Source organism: Rhodotorula toruloides (assembly GCF_000320785.1).
Source record: "Rhodotorula toruloides NP11 unplaced genomic scaffold Scaffold2, whole genome shotgun sequence".
In the NCBI taxonomy this organism is placed as follows: Eukaryota; Fungi; Basidiomycota; class Microbotryomycetes; order Sporidiobolales; family Sporidiobolaceae; genus Rhodotorula; species Rhodotorula toruloides.
This window is the reverse complement of record NW_015622962.1, coordinates 118,177-141,872: the sequence shown is the minus strand read 5'-3', so window position 1 is coordinate 141,872 and position 23,696 is coordinate 118,177. Positions and strand designations below refer to the sequence as shown.

Below are 23,696 nucleotides of genomic sequence, written 5' to 3'. Positions count from 1 at the left end.
GACTCGACTTGCCCCAAAGTTGGGGCGCGAGTTACTCGACATGGAACCCGCTTGCGCCTTCTTCGAGTGCGAAAAGGAGTTTCGATTCGAGACTGCGTCCCGTGTGAGCGAGTCAGCGAGAAGGTGAGCAGCGGAGGGAGGCGGGAGGAGAGGGAGGGTGCGTACATCTCGAGTGATTCGTAGGGCGGCAAGTCGATGCGGTTGAAGCACTTCAACCCACGACACGGTACGCTCAGCCGCCCATCCTGTACCAGCATCCAAAGCGAGTCCTCGCAAACGCACCGTATGACTCTTAGGCAACGCCCCCTTCCCCCCTCCCACCGCCTTCTCAATCGTGAACCTCCTCGGCCCGTCGCTCCCCTGCAAGTCGCGGAACCCGTTCGGAGGGGTCCGGCTCGTGCCCGTTGAGAATTGGAGGAGACGCGAGCGTTTCTCGGCCGGCCAGGATTTGACGGCCTGCGTGAGGGGGCGTCAGCGGAGAGGGGATGTGAGGATGAGGGGAAGGAGGGACGGACCTGCCAGAACCATCGGACTACTTGGTCCGTTGCGGTGTAGCCTCGGTAGTCGGTATGCGCCTCCCAGTCTTGCACGTCGATCGTCTCGACGCCGCCGATCAATAGCTGTTGCGCACCGTCCATCAGCCGACAACCCAAGAGCGAGAAGAGAGAGATGCACGCACCTCAAGCTCCTTCTCATCAAACACCCTCAGCTCCTTCAGCGGCACAATCTCCCCCAACCCCCTCTTGAGCGCCTCAAGCTGCGCCTCGACCCTTCCCTTCAAACGATGCTCGCACAGCAACCGGATGTACTCGTGCTTGTTCTCCTCCGTCACGGGAACGTTTGCCCCGTCGGGCATGAGTTCGCACGTTTCGAGCGTGCCGAAGGATTCGTATTGAGAGGTGAAGTCGAGGTCGAGGACATCCGTGATGTCGTTTTCGCTGCGCCAGCGAAGAGCGTCAGCGAGGAAGACAGTGTCAAGGAAGAGCGGACGCACGCCATCCAGGTCAGGCTCTGCCACAATTGCGCATCGATTGTAGCCATGTCTTCGAGGCCAATCGGGCGATCAAGACACGCTTTGTAGATGCTCGTGGCGAAGTGAGCGTCCAGGAAGCGCCGGTGGAAGATGGCCATGCCGACTGCGCGACCGACGAAAGTGACTGTTCCGAGCGGGGTCAGCGCGGGTGTGCGAGAGGGAGAGAGGAGCGAGACGCACAGTAGTCGAGGTGCTCGGGGTTTATGCCGCTGTTTGGGTGGATCTGGAGGGTATAGCTGGTCTTTTCCGTCTGCGAGCGGGATTGGGAAGGTTGGCGAAGGAGGCGCTGCTGCTACCGTAGCTGAGGACTCACCGGCTCGAACAAGCAGTAGCTAGGGTCGAAAACTGCGTGCGAGAGGAGGAAGAAGAACTCCCTGCGGCCCATTGCCCGCGTCAGTCTCCCCTGGGGTTGTCACGAGGCGGAAGAATAACCGGACTCACCTGCTGACACCGCCAAAGTCGACGCCCTCCTCGCCCTTGAACGTCACCATCAACCGCTTCTTCAGATCCTCAGGCGAGTACTTCATGACCTCGCCAAACGCGTCTTCGAAGAGGTTTGCGCGACGGACGATCAGGCGACAGCCGCCTGTTGCGGGTGGGGGACGAAGCGCGGGTTGCGAGCGGAAGTAGACCTGCGAAAAGACGTCAGCAAGAGTTGGGGAGGCTGGAAGGGAACGAAGGCGGACGCACGAGCTTGCGGCGGAAGTCGCGCTTGCCCTTGTCGCTTTCCGGGTTGAGCGACGGGACTCGAGGGTCGTCCCACGTCGTTGTTTTTGTCTGTGAGGAGAGAAGGACAGTGAGTTGCCTTACCCACAAGATACCGAAAGCTGGATAGGCAGCGATCTCCTCGCCCGCAGAGCTCGAGCGACAGGCGACTCACGTTGTGATCGACAAAGTAAGCCCGCCCGCTCGGTGTCGTCCGTCTTTCCCAGCCGGACGGGATCGGACCAAGCTGTTCGTCGCTGACTTCGAGAGCCGCGTTGTCCGCAGGCGTGGCCGGTGACTCGGCGATCGCTGTGGACGTCGTTGCGGATGCAGAAGAGGAAGGCGGAACGGCCGACGTCGCCGATGAAGGGGCTGCTGGCTGCTCAGGCGTCGGCGCTGACGTCGAAGGCGTCCCTGTTGTCGACACCTCCCCACTTCCTGCAACGACCGCCCCTTCTCCCGCCGCCGCCGCAACAGCCGCCATTGCCGCCTGCCTCCTGGCCTCCCTCTCCGCTCTCGCCCTCGCGCGCTGCGCCGCCTTCCTCGGATCATGCCACGTCGTCTTCCGTTCGCGGTGGTCGACAAAGTACGTCTTGCCGTTTGGTGCCGTGCGGGCTTCCCAGCCTTCTGGGAGAGGACCGAGCGGATCGGCTTGAGAGGTCGGACGGGCGGAAGTCAAGACCGAAAGTTGGGCGAGAGGGTCGTCGAGGACTTCGGAAGAGGGCGTGGGAGGCGCGAGGTCGGTTCCGAGCGCTTCGTCGACTGCACTTACCGCTGCAGCGCCGCGACGATGTTCGGCGAGCGTCATGCGTCGGTGGACGGTCGTCGCAGAAGCTGCGGCCGCATCGGCGTTTAGGGTCGAGGCGAGGGGGAAAGGACGAGGTTGAGCGTAGGCGCGAGGGCGGTTCGAGGAGGCTGCTGACAGAGTGGGATGCGTGACGTGTACTGGAGGTATTGCTGCAATGTAGGCCGGATGAGCGGGAGCGGAGAGCTGTGTCGGCTGGTGAAGGGATGGCTGGATGAAGCCGCTCGACGTTACCGGGATGGCGCCGACCGGTGCGAGATGAGGGTTCTGCGGAGAGGCGACAGCTGAAAGTGGGGGATTGCCCGGCTGGACTGGCGAAGTGCGAGGCGCGCCGAACGCTTCAAGCAGCAGGACGAGCGAGCCAGAAACGGCGACGTTACCCGCGCCCTTCTCGAGTTCGCGCGTGAGTGTGACTGCGAGCATGGGGTGTCAAGGAATCTCGTTCGGTCACGACTCGCACAAGCTGCACGCACGCTCGCCGGGATGCGTCTCTGGCAACAGTTCCCACAGGTTGCCGAGCGTCACCTCGCCCAAATAACCCTGAATCCGTAGAATCAGCATAAGTGGCTGAGCTAACGAAGCGAGCATGCTCACCTGCCCGCGCTTGTTCCACTTCGACCGGTCATGCACCCGAATCCTCGCCCAAGTCCCCTTCTCGACCTCGACATCCCAGCTGGCTTTGTTCCCCCAATAAGGAGAGACCGTTGATTGTGCAGTCGGTCCTTCGTGAGTCTCGAAGGGTTGCGCGGAGGTGGTTGGGCGAGTCGAGGCGGAGTAGAGGAGCAGGAGGGGAAAGGGCGAGGGAAGCTGGAAGACTTCGCGCTTGATGAGATCGTCTGCACGTAGAGAACAAGTCAGCGAAGGCTCGTGCAGGTTCATACGGGCAGACTCACCGGCAGCGTTCACTGTCCGGTGTTGGGCAAGCAAGGCGATTCCGTCAGCCCGAATGCTCGCCTCCGCCCGCATGTCCATCCGCACCTGTCACCTTGAAGCGGCGTACGAGCCTGCTGAGTCGTCAGCGGGCGCGTATGAGGTGCAGGGACCAGGATGACGGACCTCGAGGACCCTGTCTGGCCGTCCACCGACCCTGCCGGTCCTCCTGCGCCTTCCATGGCGGTCGCGTTCGTCCGGACAGAAGCAAGCGGTAGTACCAGCAGCTAGCGAAGTCGTCTTCAGCAGTCAGGCGAGTCGGGTGAGCAGGAGAGGCGTCTCGAGGGACAGGAGCGACGAGGAGGACACGGCGTTCCGCGGACCGCGCGGGCAGCCCGGCAAAACGGCGGTCAGGCTATGAGCATTACCAGCGACGCTGAGAGCCATAGCACGAGCAACAGAAGCGCGATGTAAGCTGGGCGGAGTAGCCGGTCGAGGGAAGGGAGGGAACTCTCGCCAAAACGCTTCACTCGCTCGCTTCTTTCGCCGCTAGACAGGCTTCATACAGCTCGAAGCTATCGTACGACCGGCCTTGGCCCGCCCCAGGCTGTCCCCCGACCGCCCGTCGTCTCCCCCACCTCCCAGCCCTCCTCATCTCTCGGAGCGAACAGCATGGAGTACCTCGGCCCAGGACAGGTGCAGGACCCGTACAGACCTTCCATCTTCGAATTGGCAGCCCAAGGTGAGTTCATTAGTCCGAAAAGCTGCTGTAGAGGCGAAGGAGGATGAGGGCGAGGTTGTCCTCAATCGGAACAGCTCCTTTGGGCGCAGAAACACGTAGACTGACCCTCTTCCTTGTCAAAGATCAACTGCGAGATCTCCTCAGCCCCGTCGTCCGATATGTCCTGTCGGTGCGTTCACCAAGCCCACCTTCTCCCCTCTCCCGCAACTAACGTCTCGCCCTGCAGGTCTTTGCGCAACGAAACCCTCGCTACCTTCTCCGCATCGTCAACCACCACGACTCGCTCTTCGCACTGTGCATGTATTTCGTCGAGCGGCATTACCTCGTCACGCACGGCGGATCTTTCGCCGAAACGTTCTACGGCTTGAAGCGGAGAAAGGTGCTGGGCAGTGGGCGAGGTGGCCCGGGAGAAGAGAAGACCAAGGCGGCGTTTGAGCTGACGGGGAAGAGCGATAGACTGGGCCGGAAGGAGGTCGCGGGTAGTCTGGCTTTCCTGGTGCGTTCGCCTTTTTGCTCTTCTCCGCCCTTCACCTTCTAAACGAGAACACTGTAGGTCCTCATGCCTTACCTGAAGACGAAGGCGACCGACCTGTACGAGCGACTTGGCGGCGGCGTCGACGCCGACCTTTTCTCCTCACCTTCCGCCCCGATCTCCTCCCCTCTCGCCCTCCTCCGCAACGCCTCGCTCAAGCCTTCCCTCTTCACCCGCCTCAAACTCTCCTCGCAAGCCCTCTTCAAACTCTCGTATCCCTACGTCAACCTTCTGTGGGAGCTTTACCTCCTCGTCTATAATCTGCGGTACCTGTTCGGAAAGAGCCCGTACTGGAGGCCGTGGTTCCGCTTGCTGGGTATCGAGGTGCGACGGATGGGCCAGGAGGACTACGTGAGTTCGGTCGTAATCGCTGTTGCTTGTAGTCGCGCCGCGTTGACGCTCCTCTCGCTCGCAGGAACGCCTCAACTCGATCCAGACGCCGTTGCAGAAACTCTTCGCGGCTCCTCACGGCGCACCGCCTACGACTCGCCCGTCCATCCGCCTCATCCTCTCTCGCCTGATCCGCCTCTCCCCCTCTCTCGCGCTCGACTCGCTCCGCCTCCTCCTCCCTCTCTCGATCTTCGGTTTCCGCCTTCTCGAATGGTGGTACTCGCCGACAGGCGGCGCAGGACGACTCGGTCGAGGCAGCAAGAAAGGTTCTCAACCCGCCCTTCGCGCTCCGCCTCCTCCTCCCTCGTCCGCGTCCGCCGACTCTGACGAGCGAGGGAAGTGCGTCGTGCACGGTGGACCGGTCGAGAACCCTACTGCGCTGCCGAGTGGATGGATCGGGTGTTACAAGTGTTTGAGGGGGCTCGAGGAGGAGGTCGAGGATCCGGCCGCGGGAGGGGCGAAGAGGGGAACGGGCAGGTTGAGGGACCCGAAGACGGGCGAGTGGGTCGACGTCGGGAGGTTGAGAAGGATCATGGGCTGAGTATCGGTCCGTTGTTGCGCTCCGCCGCGCGCTACTTGCGAACTTTGCAACCTCTCAGTCTCGTGTCCTGCTCTGCGCTGCTCGAGACTCGACACGGACCTGTCACGCATCTACACTGCAGGCAACTTGCTAAGCGAGCTAGGCGACGACTTCCTGCGACACATCCTTGACCTAAATCCTTTCGAAGCGGTATCCTCCAGCAACGCACCATTCCGCAAGCTCGACCTCCACCTCCTGACAGTTCTCAGGCAGCCCAAACGCGAGAATGGTGAGGTTCGGGTGTTTCGGGTCCGTCAGAAAACCTTGCAGGTGTCGAGGCGCGACGAAGCCGAAGAAGTCGAGACGCAGGAGCGAGGTCGGCAAATTGCGGACGAACTCGATATCCTCAAGCACGTGAGGCTCGTACACGGTGCCGTCCCAGGTAAGCGACAAGGTGGTGAGCGTGGGCGGCATGCTGCGCAGCGAGAGTTGCACCGCTTCGCGCCCGTTCCACTGAGCAAAGAAGCAGTTTTCGCCACTGTGTTCATTAAGGTGCACGTATTCCAGCTGCTGAAAGCTCGAGAAATCCCAGGCAACACTCGGATCGAAGGTCATTCTCAGAGACTGGAGGCTGCCGGACGACGTTTCGGTGACCGCCTGGAATTCTGCAGCTGTCAGGTCGCAACCACGTTCGAGGGACGCAGCGTTGTCGCGAAACGTGACCTTACGCAATGGCTGGGATGGCTTAGGACGCGGCAACGAAGGCATGGACCACCTGTACGGGGCTTCGAGACGAAGGTAGACTGCGGGACAGTGCCGCTGCTCAGCCAACAAATCAAGGATGCCATCCGACAAGACGCCATCGATGTAGGTCAGGTTGAGCTGCTGCAAATTTGGCTGTCCGAAGAGAAGGTTGAAGTTGAACAATCCCCAAATCACAAGGGAATTGATGCAGTCACAAGCCTGGAGGAGTGCTTGCCAGAGCGTCGAAGACTGTGACTCTTCCCAGGCAGAATGCACATAGTCGCAAGGCCTGTACAGAAGGCAGCGGACGTAATGGCCAAGGTGAGTGTTCGTAGCGACCAGTTGTGCAGTCGCCGTCACACCGCCGAGCTCGAAAGTCAGCGATTCGTGCTGTTGCCTCATACAGCCCAAGAGGATGGTCTTATAGAGCAGCCTCCTGCTAGCCTCAAGAAAGTCGCGGTTGATGAGTGCGAGGCGAGCGAGGTCGGCATTCTCATACTGTGTCAAGCTGAAGGCGTTGTGCGAGGCCACCTCAACGACGATCTCCTCCAAAACGTCGTAAGGAAGCTGCGGGATCATGTCAGGCGTGTCCTGTCGAGCTGTGTGAGCGATCGAGGGTCAGCTCCCCATCGAGCTGATGAGGGATGGAGGCGCAGACGCACGGCTCGGATGAGCTGCGGCGAGCAAAAGAAGGGCCTTGAGGGTTGTGCGAGAGCGTAGCAAGCGGTAGCGAGGGCAGCGAAGCGCGAGCGGGGTCAAGCGTGTGAGCGGGAGGAGGAGAAGAAGCGAAGACGAGGCTGGCGAGTGACAACCCACGCTCGGCGGGCTATTGAAGCATCTCAGCCCACAGCAGAGGTCTATGCAATCCTAGCGTCGGTTCCATACTGGCACAACAAAGGTGATGCGGCGAATACGGCAACAATCCTCCCTGTCTATCCTCCCTTGGCGTCTCGCCGGCCTCTATTCCCTACTCTAGCTTGACCGCTCCTTCATCCCACGTCTCCCATCCGAGCGCCCGCCCGTCCAGGATGCCGCGGCGGATCCAAGGTCGGAGGGCGGCTTGGAAGGACTTGCTCGTTTGCTCGAATTCTGCAGGACGACGAGGACGTGGTCAGTCCTTGAGACGGTCCTATGTATGCTTGATCTTCCACAGCGGAGTAACAAAGCAAGTCTTTGAGGAGATACTCACGCATGACCGTAAAGCCTCCTTGTCGCCAGTGCGAGTGGAAGAGCAGCAACAAGTCAGACGCTATCCGCAGGAACGGCTCGATATCGAGGTCGGCGTCCTTCGTAGGGGCGTCTGAAGACGCGGCTGGGGTGGTCTCGGGTCGAGTCTGGACGGAGCGGAGGAGGAAGAGCTGAAGGTCGCGCTGGAAGGGAGGAAGAGCTGAAAAGCGGTAAGCTGTCGCCAAGACAAAGGGGATGAGCGGATGAAGGGCGCGTACGGAGGTAGCTAGGTCGAGAGCGAAGGCGGTCAGGTGTATTGAGGCGAGGGCGAGAGGATACCTGCGAGCGCGAAGCAGTGGGCGGGTCAGTAGCGTTCGCCCTCGCCCAACCAGCCGAGGTGAGGTGCACGCACCAGCTCTCTCCGCCACCGACAGCTTCTTCGACGATCTCCGCCGCTCTATCCCGGTACGTTCGCGAAAAATAGAGGAAGGCTTGCAGGCTATGCGAGGATTCCGTCAGCATCGTTCCGACCCGACAGCCACATTCTCAGTACGCACCCGAGCATTCCGACGCCGCGAAAGTCGGTTGCAGGAGAGACGTTCCTGCGCAGCGGAGGAAATGAGCGGAGAATGCCGTCGCGGAATGCAGCATGACGCACTGAAAGCCAATCTGCTCGAGCAAGTCACGTCAGTCACGGTACAAGAGGTACGGAGGAAGCGATTGGGACGCACCTCTTGCCAATGCTTGCCCGACATTGACGGCAGCTCCGCCTCCGGCTTCAAGATCCTCCACAACTCCTTCAACTCGCCGTCCGCACTCCCATCACTCGGAAAGGGAGTCTCCGCTAGCTCCTGTACTGCACCCACGATCGCATAGGTCCGCAATACTCGCTCGAGCGCTGTCGAGAGAAGATCGTATTCCTGCGAAGAGACGAATCAGCTCGAGAAACGGTGGGAGGACCTGAAGGACGCACTAATGATGGCACCTCGATGCTCTCCGACGCGGCAATGCCCAGGCTGAGCGAGTCAGGATCCGCTGGCCGGTACAGACTACCTCCCTGCGAAAGTCGAGGTGGGGCGGCGGTGAGCAGAGCAAGGTCAGCGGCATTCGAGAGGACTCCGGCGATGGCGAGCGCAACGGGATCGGCTGCAGCGACTCTGCGCGCGCAAGTCTGCCCAGACAGCACGAGGTAACCTCGAAACTCACCTCGGCTGTCGTGGTCCGGAAACAGGCGTAGTCGACGATCCTGAGCGTCCCAGCCGACACGACATCCTGCTCCGGCCTCTGCTCCAGCTCGTACGCCAATGCCTGCTTCAGGAGCGCCGGGCGGAAGTAGAGAAGCCAGGATGACGCCCAGCGGATGAACGAGGGCGCCGGGCTCTCGGACTCGAGGATGAGCGAGAGGGTGATGGACGGCGTGAGCCACAGCTCGAATGTGCTCATCCTGGCGGTCGTCAAAGCAAGAACAAGCGAGAGCGACGATGTGGGCGGAGGGAGACCGGCGACGACGCCCGGAATGGCTTCTTTGGCTTCTCCTGCGCTTACAACACGTTCCGGACGAGCTTGCAGCAGCCATCGGGGAACAGAAGGACATGCTCGACGGAACACGCCTGAACCGAAGGCGTGCAGAGCCCCGATTCTCCCCCTCCGATTCTCATCAGCGACAAGCCAGATGGAAGGAACAGAAGCCATTCGTGGATGCTAGAGCAGCGAGAGTCGTAGGAATACATCGTACAGCTACATGCGTCGAGCGAGGCGTCCTAGTCTTGCGAGTTATGGTCGAGAGATGCGCTTCCTCCAAGTCCTCGTCTTCCAATTCACGGGTTGAGGACGCGCCAGTAGACGCCCGAGCCGCCATCGCCTGCTGTGATGGCCTCTTCGACGATGGCGCCGCGAGGGAGGCGGGAATAGGTCGGGGGAGGCGGGTGAGTCGGGGTGGGAAGTGAGGGAGAAACTGCGGGAAGGAACAGTGTGAGCCTCTGCGACTCTACAACAGACACGCAGTCTAGCAGCACAGCCACAGGTACAGCCGTCAGCACAAAGCGCTTGCAACTCACGTTGCATCCTCTTGTGCGGCATCGGACTCGTCGTCCCGCTGCTCAAGCTCGACTCATGGCTCTCCTTGTCAGACGCAGCCGCGATGACAGTCGGCGACGCGCCGGGGTACGGGAGCGGGCTGAGGTGCTGCGGCGTAGGGAGGTTGGAGCGCTTGCCGGTGCCGAGCTGTAGAGGCGAGCGAGAATAGTGTCAGCGTAGGAAACGAGGTGTGGGTTTAGAGACGGTCTCGGACCTGGTAGTGCTCGTTGTAGCCCCAGACGAAGACGTCGCGGCCGTAGGAAGAGCCGTCAGCGTGCGAGACGGCGTTGTCCTACCGAGTGAAGGTACAGAAGCGTCAGCTCTGTGCAATTGAACGGCCTCACTCCGATGCAAGCTTGTCGCAGGAGGGCGTGAGGGCGAAAGAAATTTGTGACGCACGAGAACGACAGCGACGTGTCCTTCGCCCGCCTGGACATCCTTGATCCCGACAAACTCGACCTTGTTCGTCCGGTCGTTCCCTGCGATCAGCATATGCCACGACGATCAGCAACCTTGCAGGCGAGTGCTCTGGGATCGCGAATCGCTGTGCATGCGCAACACACATTCTCGCAACCCGCTGACAGTCTTGACGCGGACGGGGTTGGTCGCGTGCGCCCACATCCCGTTGCCAAGGCCGCCGTACTGGCCTTGTCCGCTCTGCAAGCATGCGTAGTAGTCAGTTCCCATCCAGTACTACGATCAAGCGAGCTTCTTGCACGCCGCCCGAAAGGCTCGCCAATCGTCAAGCGAGACGTCCGACTCACCGCCAACAGGTCGACGCCCTTCTCCGTCTCGACGACAAAGTAGCTAACGTTTCCGCCCGCCGCAAGCTTGGTACACTTGCACGAGATCGGGCGGTTCGAGCCGGAGTAGGCGGGCGAGCGGACGAGGGGGATTTCGGTTGGTGCGGGAATGCAGGGGTACGAGAGAGAGGAGCCGAGGCCTGCAGAAGCTGGGATTAATCACACGTGGGACGGACGGATGAGAGCTTGAGCGTACCGAGCTGGCCGTAGCTGTTCATTCCCCACCCGAGCACCCGGCCTTCCATCGCGCCTCCCAACCTCGCAAGCGAGTGCCTCTTCCCCGCCTCAAGCTGTGCGACCTGCACGCTCCGCAGCGACGGGATCTCGTGCAGTGTCGTGCAGAAGTGGATCGAGCGTTCGAGGGCGGCGTGGCGCGAGGGGTCAGGGTGAAGCGCAACGGCTTGCTCATCCTGCACTGAGGCGACAGGAGAGGGCGAGGGGAGAGCAGGGACGTGGTCGCTCTTCGGCGCCGGGTTTGAGGGTGTCGGGGGCGAGACAGCGGGAAGGAGAAGCGGGTCGAGCTTCTTGGGCGGAGGAGGCAGCTTCTCCCAGCCCATCTCGTTCAATCGCTCATCAGGCTCGAGACGGATCGTGAGCTCGCCTGAAGCGGATGAGCCGGGGTGTGGAGGCGAGAGAAGGCGGACGGAGCGGACGCCAAGTTGGCCATGAGTGTTGGCGGAGAGGCAGAGGGGAAGGGCGAATGACCGGCCACGCGAAGTGAGGGCGAGGAGGTGCGATGCGCCTGCTGAGAGCGAGGTGAACCTGCGAAGAAAGTGGATCAATACGAGCGAGCAAAGGAAGTGAACGAGAGAAGAGCGCACTTCTCGCCCTTTTCGAGCTTGACATCGGGGTGCACCTTGAGCACCTCGACCCCTCCTCCGTCGTTGCGTCCCCAGAGCGTCCCCTTCCCGAGGACCCACATCCAGCCGCTCTCCTCGACCCGCTGCGGCAGATCACTCAGACTCGCCCCGCCTGCCCGCTGCGCCAGCTTGTCCGACGCCCAGACCCAGACCTCTCCCTTCTTCGACAAGCCAAAGACCTTTCCTGCCTCAGTCGGGACAACCTTGACGAGGTTCTTGCCCGTAAGAGTCTTCTCGACTCCGCCCTGCTCAGGCGCGCCGTACCCGTGACCCCACTGCAAGACGTCGCCGTTCGAGTCGACCGCGACACCGTACGTCGCAGAGAGTGCGAGGTCGCGCAGAATTAGGTTCGAGAGAGCAGGGGCGGCCATGGGTCGCTTGATCTGCGTCGAGTTGGAAGTCGAGGTCGAGGCGACGCCGTGAGTGTTGCGTCCCCAACTGCGGGGGTCCGCGAGGTCAGCGTGCGCTTCGAGAAGGATTCATGGAAGCGTCGCTACGCACAGAAAGACCTCTGGCCTGATATCTCCCTTCCCCACCTTCTCCCGCCCGCCAGTCGTCGCCCACCCGCTCTTGCCAGGCTCCGTATCCAGCTCGAGTTCGTTCTGCTGGCTGAGAGCAAAGGCCAGACCGCCTGCAGCGAGCGCGGCGGCGAGCGTAGCGGGGAGGACGGCCTTCGATGAGCGGGCGCTTCCAGCTGATGAGGATCGGGAGGTGGTGAGAGTGCGGCGCGCGGTGGGAGCCGGGCGCGAGCGCAGCGTCGTGGCAACGAGAGAGCGTGAGCGGTGCATCTTGACTCGCTTCGCTGGCTGAGCGAGTTGCGTGAAGTCGAGGACAGCAAGTTCGAAGCGACGGCAGAGTGAAGTTGTGCATACATCGAGCGGGCAGGCTTAAACGGACGCAAACTGGCTGATAGAGATTGCAACAACACGGGAACAACGATAGGATCACCGCTTCTTGGGCATGAAGATGCCCGCACTCGGTCGTGGAAGGGGAGGACGGTTTGCTGCAGGCGATTGCTGAGGCGGATGAGGGCCCTTCCCTTCTATCGCTGTACCATACGGATCCACTCGATCTCGGTGTGGCAGTGCGGCGACCGGTCGAGCGTGTGTCGCGATCGAAAGGGACGAAAGGGGAGGCGGAGGTGAGAAAGACGGTGTTCGAACGCCTTGCAGGGGTCGTGTAGAGCTGGATCGGGAAGACGGGGGAGGAGATGTCGCCGGCGAGGTCTGACTGGAAGAGGCGGTGGAGACGGCGGAAGCAGGGCGGGAGACTCTTCGAGTGACAGTCGTGATGAGGGGTCGCTTCCGTTTCGCGGGCGGCTCGTCTGGTCGATCCGCTGGCCGCTTGACGGGCGAGACATGTGCTTTAGGCTTCGATTCGACCGGGGCAGACGCTTTGGCTGTTGGTTGAAGTGCTGAAGGTGCTGCGGTTGATGGAGAAGGTCGAGGACCGATCCCGCTGAAGCGCTTCTTGGGCGCATAGATAGCCTTGATGCCTTTCGCGTTGGACCTCGCCTTGTCAAAGAGCGTCTTTGGTCGAGCTGTGAAAGACGGCGGGTGTGAGAAGCAGCAATGGCAAGGTTGCGAAGCGGAAGAAACGTACCTGGTCCATGTGCTGCCTTTCTTCGGCGTTCCTGTGCGGCACCGTTGACAAGCTGCGTTGATGCACGGCCTTCCTTGTAGTCCTCATAGCGCCCTCGCATCTTCGAAAGGATGGCCTGCATCTTCACCTGCGAGCCGTCGCTGAACATCAGCCTCGCTTCGCACGAAAGGCGATGCCGGAACGCACCTCTCGCTTAACCTCCTCTTCAGCATACTGCTCCCGCCAGCTCGCCGGCTCATCCTCTTTCTTCATCCTCCCGTCCTCGACCGCCTTCCGCACCTCGATAAACTCGTGAACACACAAGTCTCGCCAGATGTCTGTTCGGCACGCAACTCGTCAGCCTACATCTCAGCGTGATCAGCGAGGAGTGAACGCAACGGTTCGTGTGTTGAGCGATATGAGGCGAGTTGGCTTCGATTTCGAGGAGTTGCGGAGCGGTAGAATGAGGGAGGAGAGTCGAGATCAGGTCATAAGGCGTGTCTCCGACGTCCGTCACGGCTGTAAACGCACATTCGAAGCGTCAGCACCTTCATCGGCTCTCCCTGACTGCGAGATGACCGCGATGAACGCACCAGACCAGTGCAGTCGGAGTAGGAAGAGGCAGGTCGACTTGAGCGGCGCTGGCGAGTGTGTCGCTTCGAGACGGTCTAGCCGAGGATGCCGTCGGTCCATCGTAGCCTTTCCAGCCCGCACGAGGGCGTGAGAGGGCTGTTCGAGCGAGTCTCGTTGAATGGACGAGGCGGAGAGAGGTTGGGTGGCCACTCTTCACCGCTCGCTCGCTCTGACTGGCTGATTCGGCTTGCTAGACTGCTTTGAAGACTTGTAGAGCATGCTCAGTACAATCACGGTGCGCAGCGGTCGCTCCACCCTTCCCTCCTCCCACTGACCAATTCTCATCTCTCGAGCAGCAAGCACTGGGATGGGGCGGCTCAGGCGCGTCGCCGTCTATCGTGGCAGAAGCAGACACGACCAGCGTCGCATTCCCCGCCGTCAACTCGCACCAACGAGCGAAGCCCGCTCCTTCAGATCCGCCCGCATCCTCGGCACCCTCCTTCTCCCTCTCCCCGCCCGGCTCCCTCCCCTCCGACTCGTCCGACGACCGACCAGATGATGCAGATACGAACGTAGAAGACGACGAGCCAGCGTTACCGTCCATCCGAGTCGACGGGTCTGGTGCCGCGAGCGCAGGGTCGACGCTCGCGCCGCCTACGACGACGAAGAAGGTGGTGAAGGCGCCGCGAGGGCGGGTACGGGTGGAGAAGGGGTTCAGTCAGCTGGACTGGGCGAAGCTGAATCGGAGCGGAGAGGTGGACTTGCGGGTGCGTTCTTCTGCGCTTCACAAGGCGTGTTCGCTCTCGAAACGTTGAACTGGTCGTCTCGGTTGACGCCGCGCCTCGTGTGATGTGAGGAGCTCGTTCAAACGCATGGCTGACCCCTCCTTCTTACAGGGCGGCGTCACCACACTCATGCGCATCACGCCCTCAGAACTCGCCAAGCACAATACCCGAGAAGACTGCTGGCAGGTCTACAACGGCAAGGTCTACAACGTCGGGCCGTTCTTGCGGTATCATCCGGGCGGAGCAGGGGAGATGATGCGGGCGGCAGGAAAGGACGGTGAGCTTTTGCGATGTTTCGCTCGGTACTGCTGCGACTGAGGAGGCGAATTGCGCCGATACCTGCTCGGTGCTTAAGGAGCTCTTCCGTATCAGTAGCTCACCCTGCTCGTATCCCCTTCCGCAGCTACACATCTCTTCAGTTCGTCCCTCTTCGGTTTCCTCCTCTCACGCATGCATTGCTTACAGTTCGTTTCCTGCTTCTCTCACTGCAGTGCTCGCTCACGCATGGGTCAACTACGAGACACTCCTGGAGAATTGTCTCGTAGGCTTCCTCGTACCGGAGTAACCTTCGCAACCTCGCGTAACTCGATTCTCTCGCATCTGGCATCGCTTTCCCTCGCATCTACTGCAACATCACGATTGTACGCATGACTGACACGGACGAGAGCGGATGAATGGCTTGGACGCGAACGCCTACGGCCTCTTCGCGAGGTTGACTGGCCGCCCTCGTACTTTCGCGCTCGTCGTCGCATCCTGTATCTTGATCATCGGCGCCTCCTTCTCGATCGTCGGCTTCAGCCAAACGGGCGTGAGGTTAGCGAGCCGGCGCCATTGGTCGACACTTGCGTTGAGGCGGTTCAGCACTTCCGACAGCTGGGCTTTCCCGCCCGATGCTTGATCCTGGATAGTGGTACTGCTTGGGTTCCGCGCGCAGAGAGGGAAAGAAGTGGTTCAAGCGAGAAGATGGGACCCAACGACAAGTCAGCTTGAGTACACGGCGAGAAAGGCTCGAAACCACGCACGATGCTTCGCGCGTAGTTCAGCTTCAGTCGCTCCTCGGTGTACCCATGAAGCGCGTGGATGTAGGCCTGGTTGATCCTACGGGATGTCAAGGCGTTAGGTCTCCGCAGAGACGAAAGAAGGACTCGACAAACGCCGACGGGCGAAGAGCGCAACAGCCGCAACTCACTGGCTCCACAGGCTGTACGACATAACTCTGTCATGCTTCGCGGCAAAGTCGTCCACTTGCCCCGGCATCTCGTCCGTCCAAACCTTCCATCCTCCGCCCTTCTCCTCCAGCTCCTTGCGCAGCTGGTCGACCGCGTTCCGTAACAGCTTCTCAGCAGTGTATCGGGTCAAGTCCGACCTCGAGAAGTGAAAGACGATGTTCTCGGGTCGCACTGGGCCCTCGGGGGCGATCTGCTGGTAACCGCGAAAGAGCAACCGCTTGAACCAGCTCGGCGAGCCTTTGCCCATCTTGCGACCGTAGACAAGAGGCTGACCAACGAGAAGGTCAGAAGGTCTAGGTGCGGGAGAAGGTGAATGAAGCGGACGCACATGGGACAGCGTCCCGCTAGCAGCGTACGTTGCCGTCGTCACGCGCTCCAGATCCCGCCCTCCGTAGCCTCGCGCAACCTCCCACTCTCCGAGGTAGATGGGGATGTAGACGGGGTACGTCGCCCATGTCTGTAGGTCGAGTCGGCTAGGTGCGAACTCGACGTTCCCATTTGTGATCGTTCGCAGCTTTTGAAGCTTCTGAGGAATATTGAGGGGGTGACGGGTGAAGGGGAGGACTTCGACAGCGTCGCCGAAGGCGGTCGTGCGTTTGGCCGGGTCGTGAGGCACAGAAGGGATATTGCTGAAGGCCGTGATGTCGACGTTCGAGAGGGGCGGCAAGTCGCAGCCAGGAACGGCTTTGTTGGACAGGAGGTCTGCGCTCAGAAGCTTGTCAGCTGGAGTTGCGAGCGATGACTGGAGGAGTTGCCGGACGCACAGCTAACTTCGAAGGAGTTGGACCCCGCCGCAACTCTGCCTTTGGCGCTCAGATCGAAGAACCAGACAGGGAGAAGGACTGGCTTGAACGCAAGGTTCTTGACGTAGGGCGCGAACCAGTGAGGACTGAGGACTTTCGATAGCAGCCATTCGACGGCGCGGCGGGCGACGCTGCGCGGCCTGATGACCGCGATGGCAGCCTTTTTAGAAGAATATCTGGCGAGCGCAGGACGGATGTTGAAGGGGAACGCTGCGAAGCAAGGCGCATATGCATATCAACAACCGCCTCGCGCTCACTCGAGTACTGAGGAAGAAGCGGCGGGACTCACTCTGGACCTTTTCCGTCACGCTCGGCGTCAGATGTTGACCTCTGATGAGGGTCGACTCGATCGCAGGATCCGGAGGCGTGACGCGGACCTGTGTTGCGGGTCTTTGAGCCGTCGAGAGCGAGCGAAGCGGGGAGAAAGTGCGCTGCGCGACACAAGCCATCGTGGGAGCGGGCATGGCCCGGCGCGCAAGCAGCATCGTGCCAGAGGTTTGGCGGAGCATGGTAGCGGGTCATCGAGCGGGAGGAGGGTAGGCGAGGAGGACAAAGGGAAACAGGAGCTCGAGCGCTCGAGGTTTGATGAAGGTCACGCCGGGTCAAAGCATGCAGCGGCTGTTGACAAGTGTGCAAATGGAACAGCGTGCATCACTGCTGGTGGCGCACATCGCGTCGAGGAGAAGGAAGTTGAGGAGAGTGAAGAACGAAGAGGCGCGGCCAGGAGCGACGGAAGAAGGCAGTGGTGAACGACGAGATGCAGTTGCGAGTGCTGCGATGTGCGCAATCCGTCTACTACGAGTCCTCACACTCGCCGGCCACGGTCCCGCGCCCGGGTCTTGCTCGTCTCACGCCCGGCTACGCTCTTCTCGTTCTCCTCCGCCTTGCGCAGCCAGTCCGGCTTCGACTCCTCCACCAACTCCCGCCACTCGTCAACCGAGTCGCTGATCGTCTCCAGCAACTGCTTGCGGTCTATCCGCTGGATGGGCGAGCGGAGGGAGGGGCGAATGAGAGCGACGTTGCTGGTTGGCTGGAAAAGCACACGAGACAGGGTCAGCCAGTGCACGCGCACAAGGAGAGTGCAGCATGAGAGGGAGTGATAGGGAGTGCGGCGCAGAATGAAAAGGCGACGCACCATCTCCTTGACTCGCTCCTGAAACTCGCGAGCGATCTCATACTTCTCTAGCGCTTCCGTATATGCCTCGTTTATACTGTGAGGCGCAGACGAAAGGTCAGCAGGCGTCATTCTCGGGTCAGCTCACACGAGCGGTACAGGATGAGTACGTTACCGCAACTCACTCTTGCCACGTCTCATGCGAGCACACCCGATCATGCTTCGCGGTAAAGTCGAGGATGCCGCCCTCGGGCAGGACATCCGTCCACTCGACAAAGCCCTCGCCCATTTCCTCCCTCTCCGCCTTCAACTCGTCAATCGCCGCCTGCAGCCGCTCACCAAACACCTTCTTCAAGTTGTTGCTCTTGGCACTTTGAGCAGCCCACACCGCTGCCGAGGCGGGACGCGCAGAAATGGACAGCGTGAAAGTCGATGCCGGAGCCGGCTTCCACTCGGGCTGGCTGTCGGGCGTCCTCTGCAGGTACATGCAGAAGCGCTGCGGAGATATCGCGTCAGTTTGAAGCTGGAGGAGTCGATGGGTGTGCGGCGCAGGGAGGGCAAACGCACCGGCTGGGGAGAGTCGGCAAATATGCACGTCGTGACCCTCGTCTTGCCGGACTCGAACTCGGCCGATTCCACCTCCCACTCGCCCAGATAGACCGGCATGTAGGTAGCGTAGTTGGCGATCATGCGGAACTTTGCTCGGCTGGGGTCGAAGCCGACGTCGTCCTCGTCGCGCGCTACTCGTCGAGGCAAAGCCTTGAGCTTCTGAGGGATGTTAAGGGGGTGGCGGGTAAACGGGATGGTGGGGATGGAGGGGTCGAAGTCCTCGCCCTTCCAGATCAAAGAGGGGTCGTCTTCAGGGATGCGAATGGGCATGCCGGTCAGAGGCGGGAGGTTGAAGCCGGGTATCGGGACGCGGAAGGATTCGACTGGATGATGGACGAGTCAGCGTGGAGGAGGAAGGGCGCATGGCGGAGCGCAGACTGCTCACCTGTCAAGTTGTACCATTCGTCCCCCATCACTGCCGTAGCCGACGCACTCAAGTCGACGAACCACACGGGAAGGTACAGCGCTTTGAAGGCGACCATCTTGACGTGCGGTCTCAGCCCCTCGTAACCGAAGAAGCGCTTCGCGAGATGGTGTAGGCCCATCCTCACGCCAAGTCCCCCGCTCACCGCCGTCGCGGCAGCCACCTCCGAAATCGTGACGGCGCGCTCTCGGGGAAAGAGCACTGGCCATGCTGTGCGGAAGTAGGCACTGGTCAGCTCGACTCGGATCGCGGAGGGAGAGGAGAGACGCACCCTCGACCTTGTACTGCGGGTCAGCCCGGGTATCTGCGGCGCCTTCGAGTCGGTCACGGAGACTGTCGTCTGGAGAGCCGAACGGCGCAGCTTCGAACTGGAAGCGGGCGGGTCGAGTCGTCGAGAAGGGTTGTGTCGGGGGGAGATGAGGAGGACAAGGGAGGCGAAGGGCGGCGCGTGTCGACAAGACGGCAACTGTCCGCCGTGCTATCCGTGTCTGCAGCATCCTGAGTAACTCAAGCAGGCAGAGTAAGGTGTGGGAGAGTGCGCAGGCACCTTGGGCGATGAAGTCAGTTCTCTTTTTGCACCGCAGAATTCTGCTGGCTCGGTTGAATGTTACGGCTCGTAGCAGGAGGCGTCACAAGCTGATCAGCTCCTCTTCAAGAGGGGAAGTCGCCGCGAGCAGCTTTGACATCGCTTTGGCTTTGACCATCCCGCTCGCTCGCTTGGACTGAACCGTTGACTAGCTTGCTAGACTGCTGGCACTCGCAACGACGCGATGGACGCGCCCGGCCCGCCTCCCACACCTTCAGCGGGCGACGCGAGCGACTCTCCCCCACCGCTCGCCGACATCGCCTCGCTGAAAGCTGAGCAACGCGTGTCGTTCTACGTACAGGCAGTGGACGAAATGGTCGATGCGGTGCTGGAGAACGAGTCATTCCTCTTCTCGGAAGACGAGGTTGCGGCGTTGAGGCGGTTCAGGGAGATGCAATGTGCGTCGCGTTCCTCTCGTTAACGGCCCCAGACGGACTTTCGCCGGACACGGAGTTGATCAAAGCGGCGTTGTGTCCCCTCAGACCAATCGCGGTACCTCTTCTCCCGCTTGCTTCTCCGCAAATCCGTCTGGATCCGCCATTCCTCCCTCCTCAACTCGGCTTCCTACACGAACGACATCTCCGACCTTCCCGCCGCGTGTGCGGAGCTGTGCCAAACTGTCGCAGGCCCGTCGCCGAACTCGAAGGAGGAAGAATCGAAGCCGGTCCTTGGGGTCGCGAAGGAAGAGGTCGAGGTGAAGAAGGAGGAGAACGGCGTGATTGACTTGACGCTGTCAGACACGGACGACGAGAAGCCAACCGCGCCTTTTGCGCCTTCGCCTACGCCGACTCGCTCGGCCAAAGCGAAGGGCAAGGGTAAAGCCGTCATCACGCCTGCACCGACCGTCCTGCCCCGCACCCTCGTCCCGCCTGACTCGCCAGACGACCTGCCCGACCTCTCGCACTTTGCTCTCGACGTTGCCGCCTTGACAGACGAGAAGCCTGAGACTATCTTGGGTTTGCTCAGCATGGAAGAGCTCGTAGGCCTCGGGAAGAAGATGAAGGTCTCCGTCAAGGGTGGTGCGACAGTGCGTTCAGCGCGTTCTTTATCGATACGTGTTATGCTGAGACGTCGAAACCTGCAGCGTGGCGAATGGACGAAAGCGCTTCTCCGCACCTCGTCCCAATCGACACTCTCATTCTTCGCCCTTGCTCAGCCGCCTCAGCCGCCTTCACCCTCTAGTCCGACAGGCAGTTCGTCGATGGAACGCAAGGCGTCGCTTGGCTCGCTCGGTGTCGGCTACGACAGCAAGGGCAACAAGCTGACACAGTCGAGCGTCGTCGCCAGGCATGCACTCAAGATCATCGGTGCGCTCCAGCTTCACACACGGGACACGAGCTTCAGCTCACGCGCTCGCTTGGGACAGGCCCGGTCATCCGCCTTTCTCCAACATTCTTGCTCCTCTTCTCCCGCCTCTCCCTCGTCTACCATCGCACCTCCTACCTTGCGTCCAACAACCCGTACCGAGCGTCACCTCTCACCGCCTCTCTCCTCGCACGCTTCGGCAAACGCCACTACCCTTCTTACACCGTCTCCCGCTCGTTCGCCCTCTTCCCCTCTCGACACGTCCTGCGCGAATTCGAAGCCGCGATCGAGATCGAGCGCGAGCTCGAGGAGTGTCTGGAAGGCGTTTGGGGTCCTGGCGTGCCGAAGCGATCGGAGAAGGAGACGTCGGAAGAGAGGCTGGACCGGTACAGACGAGGTGTGGCAGTGTGGGAATCGATCGAGGCGGAGTGGCGGAGGTTGTGCGAGGAGGCTGAGTGCGAGATGAAGAGCGAGGAGGACGATGAGGAGAAGAGGAGGTTGTACTACAGGAGGAGGTTCCACCCCGGCTGGCCGCTGAGCAGGGCGGCGTACAAGGCTGCCGCATGCTACGCGAAGCTGGTGCGTGCGACTCTCTCCTCCCGCTTCGGCGTTATCACGTCGACGATACTGATGTCGAGGGTGTGCTAATTCACAGGGCGACCACGACTCGGAAGTTCGCATCCTCCGCTACCTCCTCGCGCAGACCTCTTTCCGCCGCGGTAAGCGCGGTGACTGGTACGACCGCCTAGCCCTCGTGCTCATGAATCATCCGCTTGGCGCTGAGAAGGCCTTGTCGAGCTCGAGCGAGGTGAAGGAGGAGTTGAAGGGCAAGAAGAAGGAACGGAAGGAGAAGTTTGTGCGCGAGCGGAAGGAGGAGGCGATGAAGGTGTGCGAGGCGGGGCTCGAGGACCCGTACACGCATCTCAGTGAGTTGGCCTTGCCTTCAGTATCAGCTTTCGAGACACGCAGCGCGCTGTGCTGATACTGACATCCGCAAACCGCTTGCAGTCTACAAGTCCTCCCTCCAACGCCGCATTAGTCGCATCGAGTCAGCGCTTGCCGTGCCGCCAGAAGACCGCCGCACCTTTCCCGTCCTTCTCGCCAAGTCAGCTCAGCGACTCATGCAGGGCGAGCGGATTGACACGCCTACGATCGGGAAGAAGAGCATCTGGCAACGCAGTGACGGCGAGGAATGCAGTGTCGAGGAGTTGTGCCTGGAGCAGTACGTGCGAGAGGGTTGGAAAGGGCGAGTGCGAAGTTGCTGTTGAGTCTCGCTTAGGCTGACTTCGGTTCATTACGCAGCTTTCACTCCGAGAATGGCGTCTTGACCATGATCGTGCGCATACTCCATCAATTCCACGCCCGTCGACTGACTAACTCCTCCCGCAGTTCGCCCTCACCTTCTGGGACATCCTCTTCGCGACTGTCGACGGAGTCTTCGAGACGCCCTTCCAGACCGCACCGCTCGATCTCGCGACCGACGCTTTTGCCATCGGTGCGCTGCTCCCGTCCTCGTCTCACGCTTCCTTCCTCTGCTGACAAGGGCTCGCGCAGTCCGCCGTCCCGCCATCACCGACCGCCTCGCCTCAATCGCTGCCGGGCAAGCTGTCAAGCTGCTCAGCGAGACGGACGACCGCGAGAGACCGCTAGCGACGTTCGCAGTCGGCACAAACTGGGACAAGTACTCGAAGGAGGACCTGGTCGAGATCATCGAGGTGAGCGACTGGCTTTAGCTGATGGTTCACCAGACTTCCGCCGTTGCGGCTGCATGCGCTGATTAGCTTGTACCGTTGCTCACAGTGCATCGGTGGACCGGCTCTCGCTGCTATTCTGACCGTCTTCGTTGAAGAGTACGGCCACCGAACGGGCGGTATTCCCGACCTCTGGTTCGTCTCGCCCTCCTCGCTCTGGCAACTGTGCTTGCTCACCATGCGTTGCGTCCACAGCCTCTGGAACCCGTCAAAATCTCAAGCGCTCTTCGCCGAGATCAAAGGTCCAGGCGACCAGCTCTCCGAGACGCAGAAAGTCTGGATCGACGTCCTCCTCGGTGCAGGCGTCGGGGTCGAGGTGGTTCGAGTCGTCGAGAGTAAGGACATGAAGGAGGAGAGTGCGGAGGATGGTAGTGAGGATGAGGAGGATGGAGACGAGCAGGAGAGCCAGAAGCTGAAGCGGAAGAAGGGGAAGAAGAGGAGGAGTAGCGAGTCGGACGGTAACGGAAGAGCGAGGAGCAGGAGTAAGAGCGCGGCGAAGGGAGGCAGGGCGAAGAGGGCGAAGAAGGAGGAGACGGCCGAGGCGGAGGATGTCATGGTTCTTGACGACACTGACGACTAGGACGTGTAGCATAGCATACTCGCATGTTCATCCTGTTGCCTGCCATAGCATTGCATTCCACCTTGCGATGACGCCACGCTAGCGAGCGATGCGAAAGCGCAGAGACGAACGCCGACTTGCCAGCGTCGAGGAAGGCGTCTCTGGGTTCAAAGATGATGAATACGCCTCGCTACCGCTTCTCTACTTCAGTCGTCGTCTCTGCTTCGCCCTTCTCGCTCGGCAGCGTCTCCTCCGCATCCCACTCTTCCTCGCCATCCTCCTCGTCCTCTTCAACAGTCTCGCCCGTCTTGGCCGCCTTCTTGGCCTCAAGTCGCTTTTTCGCCTTGCGCTTCTTCGCCGCCTTCTTCTGCCGTTCTCGCGCGGCAATCAGGTCGCGTGCTGATTCGCCGGGCGCCGAGTAGTGCTGGTCGAGCTGTGCGAGGCATGACGGCAGTCAGATTGGCAAGCCTCGGGGAAGAGACAGCGCTCCGCCATTTGCAGTCGCTGCTGCTCCGCATTGACACCCAGGACTTGACGAGGTGCGCGCGAACGACGGAACGCACCCTGTTCCGCATGATCCGCCTCGCCAGCTTGCGGTTCGTCTCCCTGCTCCTCGTCTCGTGGCAGAGAACTCGGATGCCTGTCGGTCTGTGAATGAGCGAGCACGCGTTCGAGGTCTTGTTCGTTACTTGGCCGCCGGGTCCGCCGCCTGAGGAGGAGATAAATGGACCTTGTCAGTGATTCACCAAGATGCCAAGACGCATCTTCGCTTCTTGTCAAGGTACGAGAGAGCATTACGTTGGAACGGCAGTACGCACCTCGCACGAAAGTCTCGTCCAAGTCGTCCTCGTTCAGTTCTGGCAGCTCCTTCTTAGGACGAGGCTTCGGCGGTGTCTTTCGCTTCGGTTTTGACGCCTTCTGTCGCTCCTTCTCGAGCGCTTCGATATCGTCTATGGGCGGTTCCAGCGATTGCGAGAGCGGGCGAGTCGTGTGAAGGAAAGCGGGGAAAGAGCGAGTGCGAGAAGGCGCGACGAGAGGCGCAGGTCGGACAGCAGCCCGCAGCGAGGTGCAGGAGCACAGAATGAACCTCGCCATTCGTACGTGAGCCATTCTAGCGAGCCGTGGTGAGC

General features: G+C 61.0%; 11 protein-coding genes across 11 annotated transcripts; 3 read left to right on the top strand and 8 right to left on the bottom strand.

Annotated features, from left to right (window-relative positions):
* Window positions 1-31: 31 nt before the first annotated feature.
* RHTO_02725 (E3 ubiquitin-protein ligase RSP5) lies at window positions 32-3,655 on the bottom strand (the record flags this gene model as incomplete). Its single annotated transcript, XM_016416399.1, has 14 exons — window positions 32-92; window positions 166-209; window positions 283-456; window positions 516-620; window positions 680-938; window positions 995-1,157; window positions 1,214-1,283; window positions 1,347-1,407; window positions 1,475-1,665; window positions 1,724-1,810; window positions 1,914-2,956; window positions 3,017-3,083; window positions 3,138-3,379; window positions 3,544-3,655. 14 exons carry the CDS (start codon window positions 3,653-3,655, stop codon window positions 32-34), a joined length of 2,679 nt encoding a protein of 892 aa, XP_016276118.1.
* Window positions 3,656-4,085: 430 nt separating this feature from the next.
* On the top strand, window positions 4,086-5,618 carry RHTO_02724 (peroxisomal biogenesis factor 12; the record flags this gene model as incomplete). The annotated part of the gene is made up of 5 exons (XM_016416398.1): window positions 4,086-4,155; window positions 4,278-4,324; window positions 4,382-4,651; window positions 4,709-5,038; window positions 5,103-5,618. 5 exons carry the CDS (start codon window positions 4,086-4,088, stop codon window positions 5,616-5,618), a joined length of 1,233 nt encoding a protein of 410 aa, XP_016276117.1.
* Window positions 5,619-5,789: 171 nt separating this feature from the next.
* RHTO_02723 (uncharacterized protein) lies at window positions 5,790-6,920 on the bottom strand (the record flags this gene model as incomplete). The annotated part of the gene is made up of 1 exon (XM_016416397.1): window positions 5,790-6,920. The coding sequence occupies one exon, from the start codon at window positions 6,918-6,920 to the stop codon at window positions 5,790-5,792; it is 1,131 nt and encodes a 376-aa protein (XP_016276116.1).
* A 388-nt stretch (window positions 6,921-7,308) lies between these two features.
* On the bottom strand, window positions 7,309-8,951 carry RHTO_02722 (ELMO domain containing protein; the record flags this gene model as incomplete). Its single annotated transcript, XM_016416396.1, has 9 exons — window positions 7,309-7,430; window positions 7,531-7,711; window positions 7,787-7,847; window positions 7,921-8,007; window positions 8,066-8,110; window positions 8,167-8,177; window positions 8,240-8,428; window positions 8,482-8,565; window positions 8,715-8,951. 9 exons carry the CDS (start codon window positions 8,949-8,951, stop codon window positions 7,309-7,311), a joined length of 1,017 nt encoding a protein of 338 aa, XP_016276115.1.
* A 374-nt stretch (window positions 8,952-9,325) lies between these two features.
* RHTO_02721 (mitochondrial protein) lies at window positions 9,326-12,035 on the bottom strand (the record flags this gene model as incomplete). The annotated part of the gene is made up of 9 exons (XM_016416395.1): window positions 9,326-9,462; window positions 9,566-9,731; window positions 9,799-9,876; window positions 9,984-10,063; window positions 10,148-10,241; window positions 10,349-10,527; window positions 10,584-11,149; window positions 11,209-11,685; window positions 11,749-12,035. 9 exons carry the CDS (start codon window positions 12,033-12,035, stop codon window positions 9,326-9,328), a joined length of 2,064 nt encoding a protein of 687 aa, XP_016276114.1.
* A 156-nt stretch (window positions 12,036-12,191) lies between these two features.
* On the bottom strand, window positions 12,192-13,521 carry RHTO_02720 (RNA polymerase II transcription factor SIII, subunit A; the record flags this gene model as incomplete). The annotated part of the gene is made up of 5 exons (XM_016416394.1): window positions 12,192-12,787; window positions 12,850-12,976; window positions 13,036-13,166; window positions 13,228-13,347; window positions 13,422-13,521. 5 exons carry the CDS (start codon window positions 13,519-13,521, stop codon window positions 12,192-12,194), a joined length of 1,074 nt encoding a protein of 357 aa, XP_016276113.1.
* Window positions 13,522-13,678: 157 nt separating this feature from the next.
* RHTO_02719 (cytochrome b5 reductase 4) lies at window positions 13,679-14,751 on the top strand (the record flags this gene model as incomplete). The annotated part of the gene is made up of 4 exons (XM_016416393.1): window positions 13,679-13,696; window positions 13,758-14,168; window positions 14,298-14,463; window positions 14,678-14,751. 4 exons carry the CDS (start codon window positions 13,679-13,681, stop codon window positions 14,749-14,751), a joined length of 669 nt encoding a protein of 222 aa, XP_016276112.1.
* A 128-nt stretch (window positions 14,752-14,879) lies between these two features.
* RHTO_02718 (uncharacterized protein) lies at window positions 14,880-16,727 on the bottom strand (the record flags this gene model as incomplete). The annotated part of the gene is made up of 6 exons (XM_016416392.1): window positions 14,880-15,086; window positions 15,209-15,284; window positions 15,376-15,683; window positions 15,744-16,157; window positions 16,187-16,428; window positions 16,508-16,727. 6 exons carry the CDS (start codon window positions 16,725-16,727, stop codon window positions 14,880-14,882), a joined length of 1,467 nt encoding a protein of 488 aa, XP_016276111.1.
* Window positions 16,728-17,023: 296 nt separating this feature from the next.
* Window positions 17,024-18,862, bottom strand: RHTO_02717 (uncharacterized protein; the record flags this gene model as incomplete). Its single annotated transcript, XM_016416391.1, has 6 exons — window positions 17,024-17,248; window positions 17,354-17,429; window positions 17,518-17,828; window positions 17,900-18,264; window positions 18,327-18,575; window positions 18,637-18,862. 6 exons carry the CDS (start codon window positions 18,860-18,862, stop codon window positions 17,024-17,026), a joined length of 1,452 nt encoding a protein of 483 aa, XP_016276110.1.
* A 273-nt stretch (window positions 18,863-19,135) lies between these two features.
* On the top strand, window positions 19,136-22,587 carry RHTO_02716 (coiled-coil domain-containing protein mtmr15; the record flags this gene model as incomplete). The annotated part of the gene is made up of 11 exons (XM_016416390.1): window positions 19,136-19,358; window positions 19,434-19,978; window positions 20,108-20,258; window positions 20,318-20,835; window positions 20,960-21,182; window positions 21,265-21,478; window positions 21,559-21,592; window positions 21,646-21,751; window positions 21,811-21,971; window positions 22,057-22,172; window positions 22,203-22,587. 11 exons carry the CDS (start codon window positions 19,136-19,138, stop codon window positions 22,585-22,587), a joined length of 2,676 nt encoding a protein of 891 aa, XP_016276109.1.
* Window positions 22,588-22,756: 169 nt separating this feature from the next.
* RHTO_02715 (translation release factor) lies at window positions 22,757-23,676 on the bottom strand (the record flags this gene model as incomplete). Its single annotated transcript, XM_016416389.1, has 3 exons — window positions 22,757-22,999; window positions 23,130-23,275; window positions 23,385-23,676. 3 exons carry the CDS (start codon window positions 23,674-23,676, stop codon window positions 22,757-22,759), a joined length of 681 nt encoding a protein of 226 aa, XP_016276108.1.
* Window positions 23,677-23,696: the final 20 nt, after the last annotated feature.